The 27828-nt window shown below is 42.1% G+C and overlaps 1 protein-coding gene across 2 annotated transcripts in view; it reads right to left on the bottom strand.

The window, feature by feature from the left end:
* Positions 1–19413: 19413 nt before the first annotated feature.
* Positions 19414–27828, bottom strand: part of IFTAP (intraflagellar transport associated protein) — a 65682-nt gene continuing 57267 nt past the window's right edge. For both annotated transcript variants that reach the window (XM_030333577.1, XM_030333578.1), the window contains exon 7: positions 19414–19662. In XM_030333577.1, coding sequence (XP_030189437.1) covers positions 19498–19662 — 165 coding nt within the window. In that variant the 3' untranslated portion in view covers positions 19414–19497. The remainder of the gene's footprint in view (positions 19663–27828) is intronic.

The following is a 27828-nucleotide window of genomic DNA, read 5'->3' as shown; positions in this document are numbered from 1 at the left end:
GATTCCTAACATTGTAATGCCTGAACAATTAACCATAGCCTTGACCATAAGGGACAAAAAAAGAGAGGCAAACCAACAGACTCTTAATGATAGAGAACAAACTGATGATTACTGGAGGGGAAATGGGCGGGGAGATGTGTTAAATGCATAATGAGAATTAAGGAGGGCACTCGTGATGAGCACTGGGTGCTGTATGGATGTGTTGAATTACTATATTGTACACCTGAAACTAATAATACACTGTATGTCAATTAACTGGAATTTAAATAAAAACTTGAAAAAATAAAATAAAATAAAATAAAATAAAAGACAGTAGATTTGGAATAAACAGATCTGGTTTTAAAACCAGGGTTAACCATTAGCTAACAGTGGGAACATGGTCAGGGTATTTGATCTCGCTTCAGAATTTCCTCAAGTGAAAGGGAGTTAAAATCAAATGAGATAATGCCCTCAATAAAGAGTAGCCACTAGATACTGTCATATAATTGCCCCATCCAGCTCTGTCATTCAAAGATATCAGAGTTCTTAGCTTTGTGGTTGCCAGTGTCTCAGTTTATAACCCCAGTAATTTGTTTTATTTATTTATTTTTTTTATTTTTTTTTAATGTTTATTGATTTTCTAGACAGGGAGAGACAGAGCAGGAACAGGGGAGGGTCAGAGAGAGGGAGACACAGAATCTGAAACAGGCTCCAGGCTCTGAGCGGTCAGCACAGAGCCCGACGCTGGGCTCGAACTCACGGACCGCAAGATCATGACCTGAGCCGAAGTCGGCCGCCTAACTGACTGAGCCACCCAGGCACCCCTGTAATTTGTTGTTTTAAAGAAAGAAAGCAGGCGTTGCCAAAACGCTCTCGCAAATGATCCTGCAACCAAAAGCCAATAGAACTCAGCCTGGCTTCCAAATAAGAAAACAGATCCTTTGCTTTTTCCCTTTAAGAAAGCAGAACTCTGGATCACCACTCAGCCAAAAATAAAATAAAAACTGCAGCTCACTCCTTATCAGACAGACTTATTGCTCCCAACCCAATGTATCATTCCGGGGTACAAATCAGCATCACGATCGCATGTTCCAAATTAATTAAAAGACATTCCTTTCCATTCCAAGGTATAATCAAGGCAATTTCCTTCCAAACATAATCAAGAAATTATGTAAAGGAAGATTAACCCTATGAAGAATTTTTTCATGTGTGAAGTTAATTGATTTTCATCTTTTTTTAATGTTTCAAATAAGGACTCTGAAAGACTGGGTTTTCTAAAATAGCTCAGCAGAGTTGAAATACTTCAAAGGAGATTCACCCTTTCCACCAAAAAGGAGCTCCCAGGCTATGGGGGACACAGGGGCACTTGGTGCATCTGTCACAGGCCTGCAGCAGCTGAATCCAAGGGTCCTGGAACTCTGGGTCAGAATGCCTTCTGCATGCTTTGAAAGGGGCAGAAAGAATGATGAAAACACGTCCTTTCAGGAAAGCTTGGAGCTATGTGTTTTAACAGTTCAGGTTGGTGAGAGACCATTAGCTTTAGAGAGAGTAGCAAGGGATGGGGGAAACTGCTAGCCGTGTTTGCTCATCTCTGATTCTCTCGGGCGAAAACCCCCAAACAAAAAAACTGTTCACCTGAAATACTCAGTTCCATCAGGAGTACTGATACCCTCTGTTGAGAGCCTTATTTAGACAGTAGACACGGCCATCTCCACTGCAAATGGCGATTCTAAAACGTCTCCCTGATCCCAAATCTCTATGCTAGCATTTCCACAGCCCCTTAAATGTACTCCTGAGTCACTCCAGCTAAGCTCCCTCTGACACAGAAATATTGCAGGAAGGGCAACATTATGGTCCCATGAGCAGTCGTCATGCACGTTTGCCCAATATCTTCACAATTAAGGATGGTTTTTATCATAGCCTTCTACCTTCCTCCACGGAATCTGTGTCTTGATATATATTGCCAATCAAACAAATAGTATTGACTAATGTTCCTTTGTTCCCCATTTTTTTAATTAATGAAGGACAAAGAGAATGACAATGTAAGCTGTCGTCAGCACAGGGCTACCAACGTCACTACAGTGAGTTGACATAATCCTAACCAAAATCTAGTAAAAGTAGTTCAGAGCCCAGACTCTGGAGCCAGAGCAACCCAGTTAGATTCCCAGCTCTGCCACTTGCCAGCTGTGTGACTTTGGGCAAGTTACACAACCCCTCTGTGCCTCAATCGTCTCATCTGTAAGCCGCTAGTAATTATAGCACCAACCAATAGGATTGTCGGAGAGACTAAATGTGTTAAAGAACTTATAATACTGAAATATGCTAAATGCTAATTTATGCAAGCTCTAACTTTTTTTAAACAACTTTAGTTCTAGAAATAACTCCAGGACATAGTCCTAGAAACTTGTGTTCCTGGATGTTAGGACTTGGGTGAAGGACTTGACATTAAGGCCTTTTAAAAATTAATCTTGTTTTCATGTGACTCTCACCACTGTGATTAATCACAGCTTCAATACCATCATTCTGCCCCAGGTGAGGTGAAAATAAATAAAGGTTATCCATAACAGACTGTGTCAGTCACACTGTTAATCATTTAAACTCTAGATCTTTTTAAATAACTATTTCTTCTTTCATAAAGAGTTACTAGGATATACCCATTGTTTGTATTTCCCCTGTTTTATTTGGAAACTCAAGATATAAGCTTTTGTCTAATAGAACAAAAGCAGTGGGGAAAGGGGGCAGTAAAAGAAAGGCAAGAAAAGTCTGTTGCTTCTGTCAGATTTCTGGGGGAAATCGATCAAAATGCCCTAAATGGTAAACTGTGTTACTATGCCCAGATGAAGTGAAGATACCAGTTACCTTGGTGTAAAGAACAACTTTGAAAATGATAGTGGTCCCATCTTTCCAAGTGCTGAAATGGGTAATTACCAAGAGGGTAAGTCAGCTGGGCTATGCAGTCCCCATACCAGCCATCTCCAGGGTCCCCAGCACGTGGGAACAGATTCTGTGGACAGACACCTCCCTGCCCCCATCAGTTTCCAATACTGGCTCTGAAATCTTAAGAAGCCACTCTGTGGCTTAATTTCCTTTTTTGTAAAGTAGAGGCAATACCTGTACCTACCTTATAGGGGCCAGGATTGAATGAGTTAATGGATGTAAAACTTCTACAACAGCACCTGACACAGATTAAGTGTTACATAAGTCTAAACTGTTACATTTATTTTTTTTAAAAAATACAGATTCCTAAGCTCCTCCCCAGTTCTAGTGAATCTGAATCTGCAAGCCTCCTCAGGTGATTCTGACGTTAGGCAGCTTTGGGAACTACAGATGGGCAACTCTCTTATTTAAATATATATATATATATATATATATATATATATATAATGTTTATTTTTTGAGAAAGAGAGAGACACAGAGTGTGAGCACGGGAGGGGCAGAGAGAGAGGGAGACACAGAATCCAAAGTAGGCTGTCAGCACAGAGCCTGACACGGGACTCAAACTCATACTACGAGATCATGACCCGAGCCAAAGTTGGGCGCTTAACCGACTGAGTCACCCAGGCAACCCAGCTTTAAGGAAGATTATCATTTGGTTATCTCATCTCCAAATGGGTCAAAAGTTACAAACTTCCTAAGATAAATAAGTCCTGGGGCTGCCACGTACAGCATGGCGACTGTAGTTAAATAATACTGTGTTGCGTATTTGAAAGTTGCCGAGATCTTAGTCGCAAGAAAAAAAACTGTAACTCTCTCTGTATCGGTGATGTATGTTGCCTAGACTTATTGTGTCATTTCACAATACATACAGATATCAAATCATTATGTTGTACACCTGAAACTAATGATATATGTCAATTATACCTCAATTAAAAAAAAATTTTTTAAGAAACAAGACACTTCACAGGAAGAAGAAACAAATTATCTCCAGATGCCCCAGAAACAGAAATATGAGACAGTTTGATGGATCTAGACCACCAGTTCTCAACTGGGATTAATTTTGCCACATAAGCCCTTCCAAAAAAAAACAACAACAACAACAACAACAACAAAAACAGAGCACTCTTGTCAATTTCTGGAGGAATTTCGCTTGTCATCATTGGAAGGGGAGTGTGACTGGCATCTGGTGGGTATAAGCCAGTGATGCCACTAGATATCCTACAATGTGCAGGACAGCCCCAAAATGTCACTAGAGCTAAGATTTGAGAAGCCCTGATCTGGACCAATGCTTCTCAAACTTTTCTGTGCATATGAATCACCTGGAGATCTCATGAAAATGGATATTTTGACTCTAGAGATCTAGGGTGAGGCCTGGGAGTCTGTTTTTGTGACAAGCATCACCAGAGAGCTTGTAGAATAATCTCCGGCTCCACCACAGATCTGTTGGGTCAGCACCTGTATTATGACAGTTTCTTTGGGGAGCTTGCATGAACGAGAGAGTTTGAGAAACATTGCTCTAAAAAGCCCGATCAGATTCGTGCTCATCCACAAAGTCCAATCAGATTTGTGTTCATCCACAAAAGAGAAAGCTGACATATGGACAAAGATTAAGATTGAACACTATTCTCTAGGCAATTTTTTTTTTCATTTAAATATGATGGAGAACTGCAGGAATTTCATTAGATGAGTCACTGTGTTGGGTTATTCAGACATTCAGAGTAGGTCTTAGTCAAAGCTCCCCCAGATTGTAGAGGTGTCCTGGGAAGTTGGGAGGGGAGAGAAGGAGAGAGAGAGGCAGGGAAGGGAAGAGGGAAAATAAGAAAGAAGGGAGGAAGGAGAAAATAAAGGAAAGAAGGAGGGAGGAAGAGGAGAAAAAGAAAGATGAAGAGAAAAGGTAGGAACAGAGAGAAGAAGAAAGAAAGGAGGAAGGAAAAAGAAAAAAGAGACCTCATGGTTTGGGAAATGCCCCACACAAGATTCAACAAAAAGAGTTTTCTTTACTGCAGGACTTCACAGTGTCTTTAATGTTCTGATGCGCAATTTGAAATTCAGTTTGAATGTCAACGTTTGACCATAGAAGTTTTTATTATAGAGTATCTCAAGGCCTTGAGGAACCCACCTTTGGAAGTGCTGGTCTAAGCCAACCATCCCATTTACCGGATCTTGGAAAGAACTGTCATGCTACCTTCCTGGACCACTCAGCTCCTAGGGACTTTGAACCCCTTAGGAACCAGAAGACACACTAGTAGCAGCTACCATTTTTATCAAGGACACTCCAGACGCTGTGCTGGACACCCAATGTGCATTTTCTCCGGTCCCCACAACAACTCAGCCAAGCAGGAAGTAACTCAATTTACACCGTAGGAAAAGTGAGACATGGAGACACTGAGAAAATTGCTCAGATCCACACACCCTAGTGAAGCCTGATGTGCTCACCTAGGTCCATTTGCCGGAACGTTGTGTTCTGTGGCAAGGGGGTAAAAACCCAAGAGCCTCCCACTGTATTCAAATCCTGGTTGTAGACGTCTGTCCTCCTTGAAGACCTGATTTCGTCTTTGGTAGCAAAGGGCCTGGCCTCTGTCTAGATGTCTAACCCGCATCTCCCTTATCCTTTCACAGGCTCGCCCATCTCCCTCCTTCCCCCAGACGAGCCCCTGGGGTGGAGATCCACAGCCTGGAGCTCAGGCTCACCCTCAGATCTCCCAGGTGGATTATGTCACCACCTCTAATGTTCTGCTTAGGAGGACAGCCACCTAGCAGATGAAGGCATTGCCGGATGGACAGCTCCTGTCTGGGGTGTGTCCCCTCCCCCCCATTCAGCACCTAGTAAACTCTGGAGATTTGGCCTCTGTTGTCACATTAGAGCGACAGGTGGTCCCCACACTGGACTTGAGTGGGCAGCTTACCTTGTCACTTGATCCTCTCTGCATTCAGTACCCCTCCCCTTATCAGATAATCTGCCTACAACATCCCACTATTGAGCGATTATTCTGTGCTAGGCACCGTGCCAAGTGCTTACACGTTCCCTCCCTTTTAACCCTAACAGCCCTGTGAAGTAAATAATATTACCCCCACTTGAAGATGAAAAATTAAGCCCATCGCGGGTACATCATTCACACAATCACCTAACTAATATGTGCCGAACTCAAACTCTGCTCTTCCTGACCCCAAAACTCATCCTCTTGACCCACTGAGCCCTGAAGACCCTCAAGAAAGCAGTGAAATGCTTGGCGAGTCCTACTGGAAGTGGATGAAAGAGCAGGCACAGACAGATCGACGGTGTTGCTCCCTTCGTGAAAGGCACCTCGTGAAGTTTTCTCTGCGAACACTTCCAACCGCAGATGTGCAAACCGAGGAAGGCTGCTGTGGCACACGATTGTGTTTTTCCGGCCCGAATTTACGACTGAACCGAACTTTGGCTTATGTCAAAACAAGAGGCTAAAAATGGGTGCCCACGCCCCAATTTCACAGAGATGAGGACTTGTAAAGAAAGCTCATCGAATCACAACATTAAGAAATGAGGACGGTGAAAAAGCACGCACAGCCTCCGCCCAGTTTGTGGTGACAGAGACCAGCAAGGGTCCTTGATCCTGGGCTTCTGGACCCTACGGACCTTTCTCCTCTCAAAAGATATTCTTAGGATATCTGTTACTTCATCTGTAAAAGGAGAGAATGGAAGTGAACAGTCTCCGGGTGCCTTCTAACTCCAAATTTTATGTCTCTCTGAAATGGCAAAACCAATTTCATATCACCCACTGGGAGCGGCTGATAGAACCTTTCTTGGAAGGAGATGTAGGTAAAATAGGTCCAGTCCACACATGGGCTTTCAATCACCTATTCAAGCTCAGTTTCATGCTTCCCTGTAATCTGGACTTCTGGGATTCCCATTCATTTCTTGTTTCCGCTTTTCGGGTACCCACAGGGGTAACACGTGCCGCAAGAGTCCTAGACTCCCCACAACCCACGTGGAATTGGAACACGCAAGAACCAGCTCTGTTTCCCACAATGCCTTCCACCTGTCACGTCAGGTCGCCACCTGCACTTTGCTTTTCTTGCCTGGAGACACAATGACGCTGTCTATTGGCCTCAGCCACTGCTTCTTCAACTATCTGGGGTAAAAACACAGTTTTGTTTGTTTGTTTGTTTAACTTCCAATCCATCTCAGATGGATATTTTATAAAATAGAATAAAAGTAAATTACAGGGAAAAAAAAGTGTTGCCTAGATGTCATAGCAATAAAAGTGCTGTGCCATTCAAACGGCAATAAAAGTTTCTAAATGTTCACTCTTCATTTCCAAGTTTGTCTTGCCACGGACCCGTGGCAAACCACTCAGAACAAACAGTTCACAGAACCACGCAGGATGGCAGACCACACCGAGCGGGATTGCCCCAAATCCCTTTCCAATTCAATTCCAGGCATCGATTAGGCAATTTCTATGTGTGTGCTAGGAGCTGTGGGCACCAATGATATTTAGACGGCTGGCTTGAAGCCTCTTTCAGATGCCGCGATGAATCCAGAATGAGGCTAGGCCAATTCAAAGTGAGACTATCATTAAATAATCCACAGGTTTTAACTTGAAAACAGGGCAGATTGCATGTGGCTTGAGAAATAGCACATCCAAGCCGGAGAAGATGATGTGTAATCGAGAATGAAACCTCCTGTATCATCATGCAGTGCTACACTTGCAAGTTCTAGACAAATCCCAACCCCCTGGCCACACGTTTTTCTTGATCTTGGCTTTAACCCTCAGAGGTTGAGAAAGAAACCTGTGAGGCAAGAACTCAGGAGTCGGCTCACCCTGTCCATACCTAACCCCTCAAGAAGCCCTCATCAACTCTACCTCCAAAACACGTCCTGAATCCACCTGGCTCCACCTCCGCCATTAACACCCCTGCCGCCACCTTCTCATACCCAAATTCCTGCAACACCAGCTGGCCTCCCTGCCTCCTCTCCCCACTTCATACAACCTCATCAAGCAGAACCGACGTCTTGAACTACAAAGCCCATCAAAGACTGAGCAAGCAACCCAATGGCTTCCCATGGCACTGAGATTAAAATCCAACTCTCCAGCATGATCTACTGTCTCTGGATCTCCCCTACCTGTCTGACTTCATCTCCCACAACCTCTGCCTTCCCTCGTTGCACTCCGGCCACACAGGCTTTCCTCATTCTCCTCTGGCCGCCAAGTTTGTTCCCACTTTAGGGTTTTAGCCTGACTATTGGCTCACCCGGGAAGCTGGCTTTCGTCAGGTCACTGCGAGCCTGGCTCCGTCTCGCCATTCCACACCCTGCTTACCTGAAACCTCCTTCATGAGGTGTGCCCTTCCCACCTCAATGCTCGCCATCACTTCACCCAAACGGATGTCCATCCCAGCATCTGTTGGTAATATGCGTTCTGTCTTATTCCCTGCTTTAAGTCCGGAGTGCCGGTGCCTTGCATATAATGAGCACTCAAGAAATATTTATTGTCTGAGTTGCTATTTAGCATGAAAAATAACTAATCACTTATTTAAAAAAAAGTGTAGTAATGGAAGCTGAGGGATTTGTTTGCTGACTTACTTGAGATTTAATTACGTGGAGGATTTTGATGAAAAGAAGGAAAAATATTGTAGTACATTATGGTGCTAATGTGTGGGAGTTTTCATTGTTTACCCCTGACTTCTTCCTAGGGTTTTATTAATGAGCCACTATCTTATATGTGATAATGTATTACAATGAGCTCCACTGGGTTGTGGGTCAAGATAAAATAGCACAGTGTAATTTAAACGAAATGATGTTTGCTTGGTGAACGGCACACTCATTTAACATTTGCTTCCTTCCTAATGCACTTTAGCCGTGTACTCCCCAAGTCGAACAGACCCGGCCTCTCTCCCATCTACTCAGGGGAGGCAGTAGATGAGCCAGCTGCTGAGCAATCGAATTTGACCTCGGAAAAATGCAAGAATCAAGGTGGCCCCTCCAACAGCCACTTGTCAAAGACTCACCACTTTGCCTGACGGCCTTTGAACGGATATTGGGTCTTTTGACAGCCACCTGTGCTTTTCTGAAAAGCCAGGCAGGTATTCACCACCTGGTCACTTCTCAGAAGCAGCTCCACGTGCCAAAGCAGGGCACCGATCCCAAAGAGGTGGCATTCCCTTCAACAGACAACCTTCAAAAGACGGGCAGCACCTTACGCCCACCTGTGTCAACTGTCAGCTGCCCACAAGAGAGGGCGCAGCGGTGGGAATGCCCCTGCTATCGTGGGCTTTCATCGCTGTGGTAGAGAGAAGCTGCTCTTGTGGGCAGAGAGGGACGGATTTCAAGGGTTTCTTTGCCTTTGATGTCAACCCTTCGCTACCACAGGATAAGCATGTGCCAGCTGTGGTGCAGCGAAGCGTCTCACAGGGGAGCAGGACAGGCTAAGAAAATACAATCTCACAATACCTGCCCAATACATCACACACATGGTATTTGCCTTTGATGCTACATAATCTAGAGGAGCCATCTCTGCCCAAAAGAACACTGAGCTCAACTTCTAGAAAGTTATAAAGAAAGTCGATTTACTTCTCTTAGCTACAAAAAGTCAGTATTTGCAGCAATGAGTCCAGCCAGCATGGCACTGGTTCACCACTGGCTTGCCTGGGGTGTTGCGTCGACTTCTCTTTCCTGGGTCAAAATTTGCCACTGTGTCGTGTTCCAAAGTGTATATTCATTCTTTTCTTCTTCTCCCACATCTCGCCTAAGATGATGCTGGATGTTCGGTAGACACCCAAGTGATACTATGTTCTTAACACTTTCTCTTTTGATTATTGTCTAAATGGGGTAACATGTGATAACTGTCCAATTTTGGGGAAATGAACATGTGAGCACACTTTTTGCAAAATGCATTTCATTTCTCATTCTGAACTATTGTGATGGCGTGGGACTGGTTATTTATTTGATACACAGCATATTAGAGTTTAATTTCAGCATGATGAGTGATCGCTTTGGGTGCCATCTGTGTAAAACTCTCTGTGATCCTTGTAAATTGAAGACGATGACTAAATAAGATATAATAGACCTGTTCAGGCTGACAACTATGGAAACCATGATGTAAGGGAACAAATGTTCCAGAGATACAATGACCAGTATTTTACATGGTCACCGACATATAAGAAAGTCACATGTCCTTAGTGTTTTTGAACACAGAAGCATCTCAAGTCCAACACCCCAGACCCCATCTGCAAGTTGCATATATTCCTCTGTTTGTTTGTCTTAAATTAAAAACCCTTCTCCCGAGTTCTGTGCACCTGCACATGAGCAGACAGGTGTTCAGCTGTTTAAATACAAAACAACAAGCAACACACATCTCTCTATGTTATGCTTACACTGATGGATTGGGGGAAGCAGACACAGATGCTATAGGCAAAGACACAGGTCAAAACAATAAAAAGGAACAGAGTTGAATAAAGACCGATGCTGCTCGTTTTTCCCCGAAAAAGGTTAACAAACTCAATTTCAGCAAAACAAAAAGGCACGACAAATGAACTAATCTGCGGAACTTATTGACATGTGGAAGTAAGTTGGATTCACTGAAAAACAATCATTTTCATGCATGTACATATAAAATATATATCATATACATATGAATATGCATCAATTATGGGATGACCCTATAGCCAAATCATTTAAGAAAGGCATAAACTATTCTGTAAGAACTAAAGCCTCTTCAGGGATCAGTTGACTTTATTTTCCAAAGCTAAGTCCTCTGCAGGTCCGTGACACCAACCTTCTTAAACCCAAGGACTTTGGAAATCATTTTTGCAAAGGCATCTGATATCCTGGTTTAAAATAAAAATGCCCCAATCTGTGTATGATTGAAATCCTTTCCAGGTTTCCCCATCCTTGTGGGGGTGGGGCTGGAGGGGAAGAAGAAGAGAATAATTAGTGGGGTTTTTTTCTGCCTGGTTGTTAAACACCCTAATTACTTCAAGCGTCATTACTGCCACTTGCACATAAGCCGTCCTCTGAAAATACTTTTCAGTCTAAACTAAAATTGATGCTAATTTCTTCTGAGAATATTGCCAATATTAACACAATTTGGAGAGTTATTGGATTTACTTTTTTAATCTTAACAGGGATGTCAATATTCTAAGTGCACGAAATGAAGATAATCTACTGCCATCTGAAGTGGAACCAGCAACGACAAAACTCTTTGGAAAGAATGCACATTTTTATAGACATGAAAAATTGTAATTATACATCATGTACATAACCATGATTACTGACTTGCCATTATGTTGATACTAAAATGTCCTCCTATATCTGTTCATGCAAAACTTACTTACATTGGAATTACATTGTTGCTTTTTCTTCCCCTCCAACTTTTTTTACTGGATGGAATTATTTTTTCTAATTGTTACCTCAGTACATCAACATTCTGGCATAGCTTGTACAGATATTTTGCATTAGTTTCTTTACCGTAAGTTCAATGAGTTAATAAACTGTAACATTAATTATTTGTTTCTATAGCAAACTCTAACAAACAAAGCAGACACTAGATAAGTATTAGTTGAATGAATAGATCTTAACTGGTCCATTTTTATAGCACTCGACCTGGATTTTCTAAGTAAGTAATGCCAGTGACCAGAGCCATGATGTTCACGAGACAGTGCTTACTCAAGATGCAAGAATGGATGAGATTTGGTGCCTACCCTTGGGCCCGGGAGGAAAACGTGTACACAGACAATACAAGGCAGAATGTGACAAGTACTAACCAAGTGACAAATACCGAGGTTCTGGGGAAGATGAAATTATACCTGGGTGGGAGAATGAGGAAGTCTTCATGAAGGAGGTGACCACTGGGGGACATCTGAAAGGCAGAGTAGAAACTCACTGGGCAGAAATGAAGGGTGACCATCCAGAAAGAAAGAACCATAAGAAGGAAAGTGTGAAGATGGAAGGAAACATCTGGCAGCCCCATCTAGTCCGCTTCATCTGTATCGTGGGGGTACGTGGGTATACGGCATTGAGTGCTAGGTTGAGGAGTTCTGGAATAAGTAGACAATGAGCAGCTGTGGTAGTTTCGAAACAAGATAAGCGACAATGAAGATTAGTATGCCAGCAACGTGGAAAACAACCCAGAATTGAGAGAACAGAGGCATTTAGAGTCTAATTGGGAAGTAAGGAGGCTTCTGGGAGAAGATAAATAAAAAATGAAGGCTTGAATAACAGCAAGGGGGATACAGGGGAGGGAATGGGATCAAAAGGTAGCACAGAGGCAAAAACACCAAACTCTGGCAACCAATGTGGTGCCACAAACAGGAGCATCAGGAAGAGAAAAAGGAGCTGCTTTAGAGGATGGGGCGCCTACCGCACGAATGCCTGGGACATACTAACGGCAAGCACCCGGAGATCCACCACCCTAAAGCACCCGTCCCCTCCGTCAGCATCAAGGATCCCAGAACAGGGATCCAAGCTTCCACACGTGCACACCTGAGGCTTTCTACCCCATGCAGGGATATCTACTAACCTCTCGACATCTCACTCCATTTCCTATTGCCCAGTCATTTCAACAGAGCAAACACAAGAGCTTTCCCATCAACAGGCACCTTTCTCAACACGACTGAGGACAAGACATGCTGTCTTCACCTTCACAGTTCTGACAGTCTTGTCCTGCTGCAGCACTTGGCCGAGGAGGATGTGTTTTCTTGCTGTTTGTCCTTTGTTGTTCACGGAAATGGTTTTGCTGTTTTATGGATTTAAAAGGAATATAAAATTCAAAAAGAAAACAATACACATATTGCAACAAAAAATATGGATGATAGGGGAGCCGGGGTGGCTCAGTTGGTTAAGCGTCCAACTTCGGTGCCGGTCATGATGTCACGGCTCATGGGTTTGAGCCCCGTGTTGGCTCTGCACCGACAGTGTGGGGCCTGTTTGGGATTCTCTCTCTCTCTCTTCCTCTCTCTCTCAAATAAATAAATAAACTTTTAAAAAAGTTTTTATTTGGGGCACCTGGGGGATTCCAGTCGGTTGAGTGTCTGACTTTGGTTCAGGTCATGATCTCACAGATCCTGAGTTCGAGCCCCTCATCGGGCTTTGTTCTGACGGCTCAGAGCCTGGAGCCTCTTTCAGATTCTGTGTCTCCCTCTCTCTCTGCCCCTCCTCTGCTCACACTCTGTGTCTCAAAAATGAATAAACGTTAAAAAAAATTTTTAAAGCCCTTATTTTTAAAAAATGTGGATGATAAAGTTGAACACAATCTCAGAAAAATAGAGCAAAAAGAGAGGAAAATAGGAGAGAAGGGAATGTAAAATAGGAGAGAAAGGATCAGAGATCAAAGAAATTCAACATCTGAAAAGTGGACATTCTAGGAAGAAAGGAAAGAGGAAGAGAATTGAAGGAAGAGAATAATCAAAAAATAATTCAAGACAATTTCTCAGAACTCTGGACATAGTTTTCCAAACTAAAAGGCTACTGAAATGCCCAGTATCAAAAGACAAAAACAGTCTTATGTCAACACACATCATCATACATTTTCAGAATGCTGAGGATAACGAACTTGCATACATTTCCTTCACAATCCAGCCATGCATACCACCCCCTCCAGGGTCACCTCTCCCCAGCACAATCCAGCCCAGCCCCCTTCCCACCCATCTCCCCCCAAATAGAAGTCAGACCAGGTCCCTCCTCTGTTTCAAACCTTCTGTGCTCTCAGAAAAAATAAAAATATAAAGAAAACAGGGGAATTGGACTTTAAGACCACTTCTAAAGTCGGATGACTCTCATGAGCATTAACATTTTTGAATGAATGGATAAAGGATTCTGCTCTACAGACAGCTACCAAAATGGAGCTTTTCTTCTTCCTACCTCTCTCCTCGAGGCTTGTGTTCTTTTCCCTTTCAGTTTGACTTCAGTCATCAATGCACTCTTTTAATGCGGATTGTTGGTCATACCAGGATTGTATGAATGGCTCCAGAATGAGATCTTTAGTGGAAGAAGTCATAACAAAATTTCAAAAGAGCAGTTGAGAAGTAGGTGAAGCTTCCAAGATTCTCTCAACTCTCCATGGGGCTATGGTGAGGAAAAGAAGGCAATGTGGAACATGGAACCATTCTATTCGATTAGGTTAGGTGTTCCACATTTGCATTGGCCATCAGACTATCATGAGTCTAGGAAGTAAGAACTTACATATTCCTATACAGAAGTTGATAAGGTGAATACAAAAAGTGCCCAATATATGTCTAACCAAACTGACTAGATGAAATGGATCTCCGGATTATTCAAACTGATAAGCTTACACTTTCAGGTTCGGTTCATTCAGTAAATTCTTATTGAACCCCTACTTTTCTCCGGGCCCTTTTTGTCAATAAAAAGGCAGAGTAAGCCCATGCCCTCTTGTAGCTTATGTTCTCATGGGAGCGTCTGATAATAAACGAGGCAAGGTAGGGTAGGGATGCGTAGTGACAGGGTGAAGGTTGTGAGAAAGAAATTGCTTTGGATAGGTGGTCAGAGACACATTTTGGGGAGATACATTTCACCGGAGACCTGAATTGTGATAGAATCCAGCCATATGAAGACCAGGGAAGACCAGGCAGAAAAAATAACAAAAGTAAAGATAAGTGGAAGTGGTGTGTTTAAAAAATAAACAATGAGGGGCACCTGGGTGGCCCAGTCCATTAAGCATCTGACTTCGGCTCAGGTCATGATCTCGCAGTTCATGAGTTTGAGTCCCACATCATGGTCTGTGCTGACAGCTCAGAGCCTGGAGCCTGCTTCCGATTCTGTGTCTCCCTCTCCTTTTACCCCTCCCCCATTCACACTCTGTTTCTCTCTCTCTCTCAAAAATAAATAAACATTTAAAAAAAGAGAAGAATAAAAAAGAATAGGAACTGATGGGAACGTAACAAAAAATGAGGAAGACAATTCAAGATAAGATTGGAGAGGTAAGCAAGGGCCATAATATTTAAGGGCTGGGTAGGCCATGGTCAAGAGTATGGATTTCTCTTCACATATGGAGAAATATTTTTCTAGAAAATTCATAATAAGACTGACTATACTATTGTATTCACTCACCATCAACTGCCAAGAAACAAGCAAATGAAGTTTTTTTCAACTGTTGTTTTCACATTTTATTTCAACTATACGGTTGCTGAGCACTAAGGAAATTTTCTTTTTTAAAAAATTTTTGAAATTTTTAAAATTTTGCTTATTTACGCATTTATTTTTTAATTTAGATCCAAGTTAGTTAGCAGATAGTGCAAAAATGATTTTAGGAGTAGAACCCAGTGAGTGATTCATCCCCTATGTATAACACCCCGTGCTCATCTCAACAAGTGCCCTCCTTAATGCCCCTGACCTGTTTAGCCCATCCCCCCTTCCACAACCCCTCCAAAAACCCTCAGTTTGTTCTCTGTATTTAAGAGTCTCTTATGCTTTGTCCCCCTGCCTGTTTTTATATTATTTTTGCTTCCCTTCCCTTATGTTCATCTGTTTTGTCTCTTAAACTCCTCATATGAGTGAAGTCATGATATTTGTCTTTCTCTGACTAAAGAAACTTTTTCTTGTTTCTTTTTGAAATGAGGCTACAGTTCCATCACGTTCATGGCAAAAGAAAAGAGAATCCTTGATGGAGGAATCAAGGGAATTCAGTATCAGATCCAAAGATCTTATCCACTTTCTTGTGCTGATCCACTTGAGGTGGAACCTGAAAGCGTAGGATCGCTCAACGCACGGGCCACCACACGGAGCAGGCAGGACGGGCGCTGCAGGCTTGAGGCGAAATGGTCTCTATTCAAGCCAGCTTGTGTTGCAACTCCTGCGTTATTTCAAGACGCTTTTAAACTGTTCGTGTTCTTCCCTCCCATTTTGGTATATACACATACACACACACACGGACATATACACACACACACACACACACACACACACACACACACACACATATATATATGCAGGTGTTCCCTTCTATCTTTTGCTCTTTATTAATCTTACCTCTGATGCCACTCCCTAATCGAGGTGTGCATTATCCATCGATACAAGTGCAGGCTTCTTCTAAAGGTGCTTGGTTAGGGGTTTGCCAGCCGACGTAAAACGAACCATTTACATCAATTCAAGGGATACCTAAAGCCGAAAGTCATGGAGGAGCATTTGCTAGTTAGGGCAAGAGTCACAGTGCAACTATTTCACGCAAAGGCTTTAAGGAACCCATTTTCCAGTGTCGCTTTTGCTGTAACACACAATTGCCCCAAGTAATACAGGAATCAAAAATTGCCAAAAGGAATAAAGCCGAAACCTAGTGCACTGGCTACCCAGACAGATGCTCTGTGGTACTGTCCGCCTGCATTTAGCCTGGCTGCTTACTAAAATACTCCACTAAAATGCAGTTCTTAAACACGTAGAAAGATAGTGTTTTTTTCTATTACAAAACATTTAAGTCCATAACATTGAGGTGTCTTAAAAATGGTGACGTCTTTTTTTTTTATTCAAAATACCAAAATACTGCATATATATTCTGAGTCAAGTGAGTTTCTGGTCTTGTGAACAATTATATCACAATGTGTTGACTCCTCAAGTCAGTGTGTAGACAGATTGTGTGCTAAAATCTTGTCTTCATCTCACAGTTGCTCTTCCTTTCCCACACTGTATCAATCAATAATCCTTGCTTGTTATTGCTTGTCCTACCTCAAAATCTCTAATCAAATCCCTCCACCTCCACCGCCTTGATTCGAGCTCTTATCTCCCATACAAACTATTCCAAGAGCCTCCAGGCAAAAACTCCTACTGATGGTCCTGAGCAGGCTCAAATGTCACCTCCCCTGTGAAGATTCCCCAGCTCTCCATCCATGATTAAACAACTCCACTTGCTTTGCCCGGGTAACCTTTGGTACACACCGCTCCTACAACACAGATTTCTCCCTCCTGCAGTGCTGTCAAAAATATGCAAGCCATGTGTGCAAATTTAAATGTGCTAGTAGCCTCATTAAAAAGGTAAAAAGAAATTGATGCATTTTAATAATCCATTTTATTTAATCTGGTATATCCAAAATATTATCACTTCCACATGTAATCAATATAAAGCATACAATAGTCTATAATTTTTCATTTTAATTCTTCAAAATCCAATGTGTGTCTTACATTTATAGCATTTAAAAAAATTGTTTTTAACATTTATTTACTTTTGAGACAGAGAGAGACAGAGCATGAACGCGGGGAGGATCAGAGAGAGAGGGAGACACAGACTCTGAAACAGGCTCCAGGCTCTGAGCTGTCAGCACAGAGCCCGACGCGGGGCTTGAACTCACAGACCACAAGATCATGACCTGAGCTGAAGTCGGATGCTTAACCAACTGAGCCACCCAGGCGCCCCTATAGCATTTTTAAATTAGGTACTAAGTTGTCATAAAAAATAATTGATCTGTATTTACCTGTCATAAAACTTACAGATGAAAACGTACAGTCATGCACCCACATTGTTCCAAACCTACTCAAAAGTATTACAGTAACTGCATCAAGTAGCAACTTTTAAAAAAAAAAGACTTGTGGGGCTCCTGGGTAGCTCAGAGGGTTAAGTGTCCAATTCTTGATTTCAGCTCAGGTCAAAATCTTGCAGTCATGAGATCGAGACCCCATCAGGCTCCTTGCTGAGCATGGAGTCTGCTTAAGATTCTCTCTCTCTCTCTCTCTCTCTCTCTCTCTCTCTCTCTCTCTCTCTCAAACCCCCCCCCCCCGCTTATATACTCTCTCTCTCAAATTAAAAACAAAACAAAAAAAGACTTGTGCCCTTTCTTCCTTTGTCATTGGCCTACAGTATATTGCTTTCAAGTGTACAAAATAAGGATTGGATATTTGTATACACCGTGAAATGGTTACCACTGTAAGTCTAATTACCTACCATTTGTCCCCTTACAAAGTTAATACAATGTTATTGACTACATGCCCCATGGTGTACATTACATCTACTTTTTAATTTAAAGTAAAATTAACATTTAAAAATCAGTCCCTCAGTCATACTAGCTATGTTTCAAATGCCCCATAGCCCAACGTGCAGCTCTTGGCTATTATATTGGACAGTGTAACTCTGCTATAATTAGTGTGTGGGTCTGTCTTCCCCACTAAATCAGACCATGTCCAATTTACTATATCGTCCCCTGCGCCTAGCTTAAGGTTTGGCATGTAAATGGTGTTTTATGAAAGCTTGTTGACTAGATAAAGAGAAGTGGGAGTCACTTGACTCTATCCCAACATTAAATCAAGAACATTCTCTATGAGGAATGTAAGAGGCACCCACAAGTACAAGCCTGCGTGAAAACTCATTAAACCTTCGTACATTTGATTTGTCACTGATCCCTTTAATAGTAAAAATTACTTTGACATGCTATTCCCCCTTTTTGTGCCCTCACTGTTCTTTTCTCCTTCCTACGCATTTATGCGTATTCCTCACAATTAGCAGTTCATAATATGTTTCCACATTCTCCAGTTACCTTCTCTGTCTAGGTCTTGCCTTCTGAAATTATATGTTAAGCTTCTGGAGATAGACAGACATCATTCCTTGTACTTTGTAACCATCATCACACACACGGCTTAACGGCAATAATAAAGGACAAGAAATAAACATATGACACATAATCAATTTTCAGATGCCTTCTTTCTTGGCAAAGCCTTTCCCGATCAATCCTAGAAGCCCAGCCTCTCGGCACTCACATTCACACGACTGTCTGCCTGGCCGGGACCAGGGACCTCCCGACCCCACCGGTTCCTGTCTATGTGCTACAGTGTGTTTTGATGCTTCACCCCCAAGGAGGTGGGATGTGGTTTCCAATCTTGGAATAGCCGGTATATTACTTAGTTGCTGTGCTCTCATCAAAATGGACGCTTCTGTTCTGTGCACCGTGGGCACCCTGGCAGGACAGCTGAAGCTGAAATGGGACGGCCAGGGTGTCCCGGGGCACTCTGCACAGGTGGTCCCCTGGCAGGGCGGCTGGAGCTGAGGCAGGTGTGGGCCAGGAAGTCCCTGAGCTCTCTGAGCAGAGGGTACCCTGGCGGGTCAGGCTGGAACTAAAGCGGGTTGCCGGAGGGGAGGGGGCTGAGGGGATGGGCAAAACAGGCAAAGGAGACCGGGAGATACCGGCTTCCAGTGACAGCAACAAAAGGCGCAGCATAGGGAATACAGTCAAGGCAGACGGTGTAGCAGCATCGCATGGCGACAAATGGTAGCTACACTTGTGGTGAGCGTAGCATCATGTACAAACTTGTCCAATCACTATGCTGTACACCTGAAACTAATGTAACGTTGTGCGTCAACTATACTCAAATAAAAAAATTTTTAGTTAAAAAAAAAAAAAAGAAGCCCTCTGTAGGCGTCACTTCCTGCCCCCATCTGCCACCTCCATCTCCCCCTACCTGCCATGGGAGTCAGCAACACATGACAGAAGAGAACCCTGTAAGTGCAGAGATCTCTTTGGTCTTCTTAGTTACATCTCCCTACAGACAAAAACCCTGATTGATCAACGCACAAGTAAATTTCCACAAAGGGAGTTCTGGTAGGTCTACCTTTTATTCCGATGCTGCTTGCATAACAACACAGTAAACATTAACACAAAGGTGTCTTGGTGAAATCAGGCGTGGGGTTCCTCTAAACCTGTGTTGGTGATCTGCCTCTGTTGCTTGGATAGCTCCGTGATCGCCTCTCTCTCGGCAGGCGTGAACTTGGGGGTTAGCGTCACAGCATCATAATCAAATTCTTCATCAAGTGAGAAGGGCTGAACTTCATCTCCAAGTACCTGTAAAAGGTAACAAAGGAGAAAAATCTTACAATCACTGTAAACAAAGAAAAAGTTGAAAACATAAACTCCCTATTAATATTTAATTCAACTTTTTTTCAGACTTCAGCACTCTCTGCTGATTAAGATGTTTTTAAGTAAAGGAATACATTCAATTATTCAATTTGACCTAATTTAAGTCTCTTGATATGCCCCATTTGTACCATCCTGAATCTGAATGAATATCATTAACTAATTCCACCCACGGCAAGAATCAGAAAGTCTCTCTTGCACACATTCATTACATTTTTACCACTTGTAGTGTTAGGGCTAGAGGCATATGGAAAAACTAAGAGTTACATTAGAGAAGATACACCTTAAGATTTTGATCAACCTTAAATACACCTTCACCATTTACTAAAAACAAAAACAAAAACAAAAAACCCTTGTATCAGTAATTTTCAAGTTTATTTATTTTGGAGAAAGAGACAGCATGAACAGGGGAGGGGCAGAGAGAGAGTGACAGAGGAAGAATCCCAAGCAGCCTCCGCACTGTCAGTGCAGAGCCTGACACGGGGCTCCAACTCACAAAACTATGAGATCATGACCCAAGCCAAAATGGCTAGCCAGACACTTAATCAACTGAGCCACCCAGGCAACCCTCAAAAAAACTATTTTCAAAGATAAAAATACTCTACACTCAATAAACTTACTTCTTCAGAAACTACCTATAATTCTTGGGCCAATAACAGTGGGATTAGTATCACCTTTAAAAGTCCAGGATCCCTTTTTCCTACCAAGAATTTTTAAAAATTGTTTTAATGTTTATTTATTTTTGAGAGAGAGAAAGAGAGAGAGAGAGAGGGAGGGAGGCACAGAATCCAAAGCAGACTCCAGGCTCTGAGCTGTCGGCACAGAGCCCGATGTGGGGCTCGAATTCACAAATTGGGAGATCATGACCTGAGCCAAAGTCAGACGCTTAACCGACTGAGCCACCCAGGCGCCCCAATTTCCTACTAAGAATTTTTAAACTTTTGCATAATTTATCTACAAGTCAGAGTAGCTGCAAAGCGATGTAATAATTTTGCACCTATTTATTCATAATCTGTGAGTTTTAAAGACTTCCTAGAGGAAGGTAGATAAAGAAGCATATTTTCCAATAAACAAAAAGAGAATACCTTAAATCACATTGTATCACCCCTTAAAGAGACTCTCCAAAAGCAAATGGTGTGTGATACAATGAAATTATCTAGCACCTCTGTGGTGTAATATGTATGGTGATACTAAAATAATTGAAAACCATGGTTTATGGAAGAATGAAAAAAAAAATGCCCTGAAGCTATAATCAGCTTTAAATATTCTTGCATTCAAAATTATCTCATTGAGTGGATTTTGCAATGTTCTTGAAAATAGAGCACGTAGCTGAGAAGCTATGTGCTGTTATTAAAGGTGAAATAAAAAGCATGAAAAGTGGCCATCCCCCATCTATTTGGCAAGCTGCGTCTCGGGGTTAGGGGTGCGGTGCTCACAGCAATCACATAGCCATCTACCATCCTTTCTCAGTAAAACCAGCAAGAGAACAAATTTCAGAGGCTTGTTCACTTCCTCCTCATTTCAAAGTGTCTGCATGCTCTCCTGACAAAAGTAATGATGGGAGCTGCTGCTGAGTGAGTTCCCACCACGTGCCAGCCCCAGTACCAGGAACGGTGTGGGCATTAGCAGTAATCTTCAAATAAGCCATCTTCTGAAGCTCTAAAAGATTAAGCCACTTGCCCAAGGCTACACAATTAGTAAGGGAGAGAAGCAAGATTTGAATCCAGGGCAATCTGCTTTCGCTAAATCTTTACCTTTTCAACAAAAATACCAGCAAGAATTAACCTTGAGCTTTTCACTAAGCCAAGTCATACATAGCTCTTTGGAAGAAAAGAAGTTTTCTAAATAAGCTAAGCAATTCTCAGAGCTTATCATCAAAAACACATTCAAGGCTCCATGTAACACCATGACTGCCTTTAAGAGAGTGGCTGTACACAGGAAACCCGTGAGTCTGCGGCGTAAGTGGATCTGTCCATTTTGGTCAGTTTCTAAGGTTAAGTTAAAGCGACAGAGTGATAATATTGTTAAGAACATCTCAAATGAGGAAACGTATGAACAAACAATGCTACAATATGTTCATTTCCTGAACATCAGCATCCCTGTCATTTCTACTTCTACTCAGCAGTGAGCACTGGGGCTGGCAGGCCTGGCCACATTGCGTCCTGAGCTGATTCCAAAAGATCCTGGGAGAGGACGAGGAGGAACCCCATCTCTACCATGTATCCAGTCTGACGGGATTCTTGCTGCCCTTTCATGCCCGGTTAAAGCCCTGGCACCTACTTGTCCACCAAGTTTCAGGCTGCAAGTACCCATATGGGCCTACACCTCTGGGAATTTGAAACCTCCACCCCCACTCTGGTCTCTAAAACCTACCTAGACCTTACTGGCCACTCTCACTAGATTAAAGGTTGCTTTGTCTTCACCCACCTCCCCTCGAGGCTGGAATGCGGTTTCAAAGAAGACAAATCCTTTTGCCGTGCTAAAATCCCAGTGATGCCGGACCACACTCCTCACATTCCCCCTACATAACACATAAACAACTCTCATGTTCCCACCCCACTCCCCTTGAGTTGCTCACTCCATAAACATTTATTGAATGTGTAATATGTATTAGATATGGAGAACACAGGATGAAAACAGCAAAACCTGTGTCCACAAAGTTTCCTAACTTCAGGGAGAAGACAGAAGTAAATGAATGATTTCAACATCATGTGCCATGCTCTCCAACAGAGCAATGCAAAAAAGGTTAGAGAAGCACAGAGGGGAAGTGCTGAAGCTTACCTTACCCTCAGCTGAGTATTGCCACTCTCTGAAAAATCCTACTTGCCTCCCTACTCATCACCCCACTCATGACCCACCTTGTATTAGCAACCCAGACAGAGTAAGTTCACATGGTGGACATCTAGACTCTGATAAGGGCTCACTCCCATAGCCAACTTAGATCTACATATGGTCTAACCCATCACCTCCCTATTCCCTAAGGTCCCAACATATCTTACAGCCGTAATATCCAACATTACAGTACTGGAGATGTAGAAGTTTATCCTTAAGTGGGAAAATCTTATTTTCCTTTAAGGTTTGTTTTTTTTTTTTTTTTAATACACAAATTTTTTTCTGTCATGGAGCATGAGTCTTTTCATCAATCATTTGGTACTAGCCAAAACAAGAACAAAGAATAAAGTTTTTAGCTAGTCAATAAATTTGATGCCAAGGCAAGAATTATTCATTCATAATACGCTTAAAGCTATAAAAGCATACTTAAAAATATAAATTTCTTCACCTGGAAGCTGAATTATTAATGGTAGCTGTTGTTAGATTAATTCCCTAGGCAATCAGTTAAATGCTGAAATACAAAAGCAAGAAACCAAGAATATCAATAATTGTTTTAAAAAAGAATAGAATAATTTCATATTTGCAATGCCAAAATGTGATGATACTCCAGACATTTTAAACGATTTGGGGATATCACTGTAATGTGGCCAGTATATCCCTGATTCAAAAACGTCAGAGGATGAGCCTCCCGTAGTCATTCAGATATTTTCCATTCTTTCCACAAACACTATGTTCCTATTAAATTCTAGGCTTTGTGCTCGGTGCTGAGGATACAAAGATGAAGACTTGTACGAAAGCACAGAGAAAGGAGATAGACATATGAACAAGTTAGTACAGTAAAATACAGTAAGTACAAATCACATAGTTAGGGAGTATTGGGAACAGAGAAGGGATACCTAACCCAGTGCAGACTGGAAGGCAACGGGAAAGAATCAGAGACGGCTTCCTGGCAGAGGTGATATCTAAACAGAATCTTAAAGCGTCATTATCAGTTAACAAGGTTGAGGGAAGAACTTTGCAGATAAGGAGAGTTCTAGGGAACAGGCCAAGGAAATAAGATACAAAGTTTCACATGTGAGGCTCTGCAAGTAGTTAAGTGTTAATGTTAAGGTAGAGAGAAGCGAGCGACAAAGGTGGTGCCAGATCATGATGGTCTAATATGCTGTTTATCCTAGAGATGATGAAGTCACTGAAGGACTTTTTGGAAGCAAAGTAGATACTTGGTCATCTATGCATTTCAGATAAATTCCTTCATGCATTCAAATTTTAACTGAGCACCTATAATGAGACAGTGCTGGACAGATAGGTCTGCACAAAACAGAAAGATGCCCGGCCCTCTTGGGAGGTTATATCTAGATAGGTTACTTTGAAATTACAAAGGGTAGATCTGGAGTCAAGGAGGCCAGTTAGGAGCCTGCTGAAGCAGTCCAGGCAAGAGATAATGAGAACAGGAAGCTGAGAGCGAGATGTGAAAATATCAGAAAGTAAAACTGGCAGCACTTGATAACTGATCTGGATAGGGAAAGGGAAGGAGGGGATGAACGCAAGGAGAAAGCAGGTAAGAAAGGTAAGCTGTTCTAACGTGCTGATTTGAAGGCACCTAAAGGAATCCAGATAGAGATAACAACAGGCAACTGAAAACAGAAACCTGAAGCTCAGAAAAAGGTCTGAGGCTGGAGATACACATTTGGAGACACAAGCATAGAAGGTAGTAGCCTAGAGATAAATGGATTCAAGTATGTAAGTGGGAAGAGGTTTGGCACAGAACCCTGAGCAACACCAACTCATCAGGGATGGATGCAGGGAAACCCCCAATGGAGGCGGGGAAAGAACAAACAGAAATGCACAGAGCATCTGCGGAGAGCAGTGAGGGGAGAACCAGAAGGACCACAAGGGCCCAGCACAGTGGAGTGAGAAGCCCAGTAGAGAGGTCGATTAAAATAAAGCTGGGAAGTGTCCATTGGGATCTGGCAGTTAGAGAGTAATTGGGACCTTTATTCTGAATACACTCCAGCAGGTGCTGGAGCAAGGACACTCTGTGGTAGACTGAATGAGGCATGACGGGAAAGGAAGCGGCTAGGCTAATAGTTTCTCAAGTCTAGGTGAGAATGGGAGAACAGACCGTAGCCAAAGAGGGCCTGAGGTAAAGAGAAGGCTGTTTTTTCTTTTCCTTTGTTTCATTTCATTCCATTAAGGATGCGAGAGACTTGAACACGTTTACATGTTGAGGAGAATGAACCAATAGAGAAGAAAAGAGAGAAGGGCCCTACCATGTTACCACACCAGAAAAAAACACTCTCGGTAGGTAGTGAGGTTTTTTGTTTATTTATTTGTTCATTCAACACTTATTGCGTGTCTACCGTATGCATAGCACTGAACTCGGCACTAGTTTCTACCTTTTTGCTTTTTAATGAAAGTAAGCTTACGAAGACACACATCAGTGAATTCAAAGTTCTCCAGGACGAGGGTCACATATGTAATTCAAAGCAGATGTATACTGCAATTCAGAAGACATCACTGTGATCTTCTAAATGGCAGCTTTTAAAATACAGTAGGGGGGCGCCTGGGTGGCTCAGTCGGTTAAGCGTCCGACTTCGGCTCAGGTCACGATCTCACGGTCTGTGAGTTCGAGCCCCCGTCGGGGGCTGTCTGTGCTGTCTGTGCTGACAGCTGGGAGCCTGGAGGCTGCTTTGGGGTTCTGTGTCTCCCTCTCCTCTCTGCCCCTCCCTGTTCATACTGTCTCTCTCTGTCTCAAAAATAAACATTAAAAAAAATTTTTTTTCTAATACAGTAAAGGTTGCAATTCTATTTATGTATTTCAGCTCTTGGCTACTGTGGCACACACTGGGAATTCTCTTCCTTCAGGTTAGGTTCATTTCAGGGTTCTAAGCTGTAAGACTCCATGGTTTTTGGATTACAAACTGAAATTCTGATTTATTTCAAAGAGAATAATTTGTGCAATGGAAAACCAAATCCCCTGCTACTAAAAAGAAAACAACTGCGAATTAAGTTATTAACTTGTTATTTTTGCCTAAGGAGCTGAGAGAAATATGTGGATTTGAGGGGTCTCATTTCAAATCTAATTGAAATCTTTTTTGTAGCCTCTCAGGGAATAGAATTTGCACACTGTTAGAAAACAGCTAGTTTCCTTACAATTGCTCATGTGACTTATTCTAAGAGAGACCCTGTTATAGGAGGAATCATTTTCATTCAGATTACCACACAGGCAAATTAAAGAAAACAGGACTAATGCTCAAATCAATAAGAGCAGCATTTAGCTGTAGGCTATCTTACGAAGTAATATAGTAAATAAACCGTCTTTATAGGTGAAAAAATTTAGAGTCTCATTATGCACTAGAAAAACAGGAGATCTCCCGTTGAAATACTACAAAAGTTTCTTCTATGAGGAACAATACACAATTTTTCATCTTCCTAATGTGGATTTTTTTTTCATCTATAAAGCTGTCCAAAATTCATCAAAACAGAATAACTAAGGCAAGAAGGTATTCACAAATAGAATATAGAAGGTTCTTGGAAAATGTTTGACTCGAAGGGGGAGATGCGTATGTGTAAAACCTGGTAATTTGTGGCCTCTTCTTCGGCAACTAAGAGGAAGTCAAGACATCCAGGCTACACTTCCGTCTTTTGAGACTGAAGTTACAGAAAGCAGCTATCATCTCGGGCCCACAGTAGTCCCTTGGTAGGTCCTTACAAGACATATTTGCTAGAAAATGATTCTTATGATCTTTTCTGGAAGTAGGTGCCTTAAAATAAGATTAAGACTGTTAAACCAAGGTACAGTTGATACAGCATTATGATTCTAGACAGTTCTGAAAAGTTTCTCTAACAAATAGTGGTTAGAAATAAAAATCCCAACCAAGATATTCCAGATATTTGAAAAACAGCAAAAGTTCTTCATCTACGTTTCAGAAGTTTGCCACACAGAAATTGTTCACAGCATTTTGATTCCAACATTTAAAAAATGTTCACATTTTCTGGGAAGAAATCTATATTCCTTTTAAAGATACAATCATGTACAAGGTTTTAACTTGCATTTTTACTGGCTATTTGATAGATTCTAGGAATCATTCCGTTTCTGTAACCTATCAACTGAAACAATTTTATAACAATTCCTCTACGGCACTAGGTGCCGTGACCACTGGCTGGTCCAGTCATTTGTATGGTCACAACTGAAGTCAAGAGTGTGAACAAGTCTTTAAAAGAAACTGATTCCTGCCAGAAATAACATTGCAATTTTATTTCTTATTACTCAGAGAAAGCAATCTGTAATCCAAAAAGCACATTGAAAAGTGGCTGTTCCTACCAGTTTATCTGGTACCAATTTGGGGGTTTAATATAAGCCTGCAAGCATCCTAGACACACTTTTGTGCTGTCAGTAAACTAAAGTTCCATGAGAAAGAGGCAATTTAAAATTGAAATGTGTGGACTACCTTTGACTGAACGACTGCTTCCATAACAGAATATCTTCAGGTGACAAGACTAGTAGTAACTGAATGATCAAATAATCAATCCCTAGGGGTTTTATTAGGAAGCAATAATAAAGAGCCCTCACAGCTTCTTGTACCTGATACTCTTTGATGCTGGAGTAAACAGGGTGATAAAGGTCCTTACCCAACATCACCGGCAGCCTTGGTTAGTGCATGTTTGTAACGTATATACAGAAGAGTTGCAAAGGATGACAAAAGACGACTTTCTAGATGTACAAGTGGGAGAGACATGTGGCAGGGACGTCATTCTCCCTGATTGTGAAGGACATGACTGGATGACCCTTCCCAACACCCCCTGTGCTCGATAGGAACATGTAACTAACGGTGGCCAGGGGAATATGACAATGTCCTAAGGCATAGTGGGGATCCAGAGAGAAGGAAACTGGGCCCCTGATGGCCCCAGGGAACAGTGCCAAATGCTCACTTTAAAGGTTTTCCATAGGCTGTTGTATGAGAGACAAAGTTCTATCTCTTTTCAGCCACTGCATTATTGTTGGGATTCTCTGTGACAACAGCTTGGCCTTACCTTAATGACCACCAGATGTTTACAGGACGTTGGAAACAAGAATAAAAAGAAAATGGCCAGTCCAGAACAAAAAAGAGAGAATCTATTGCATAACCGCCTCCCCCAGGTAACACTGTCCTACAGCACGACACACATCATGAAATAAAAATAGTTTCCACATAAAACATAATAGCTCTCAGTAATTTTTAATTTTTTCTAATGTTTATTTATTTGTAAGAGAGAGACAGA

Source organism: Lynx canadensis, chromosome D1 (genome assembly GCF_007474595.2).
Source record: "Lynx canadensis isolate LIC74 chromosome D1, mLynCan4.pri.v2, whole genome shotgun sequence".
NCBI classification, from domain to species: domain Eukaryota; kingdom Metazoa; phylum Chordata; class Mammalia; order Carnivora; family Felidae; genus Lynx; species Lynx canadensis.
This window is presented reverse-complemented; position numbering and strand designations above follow the sequence as displayed.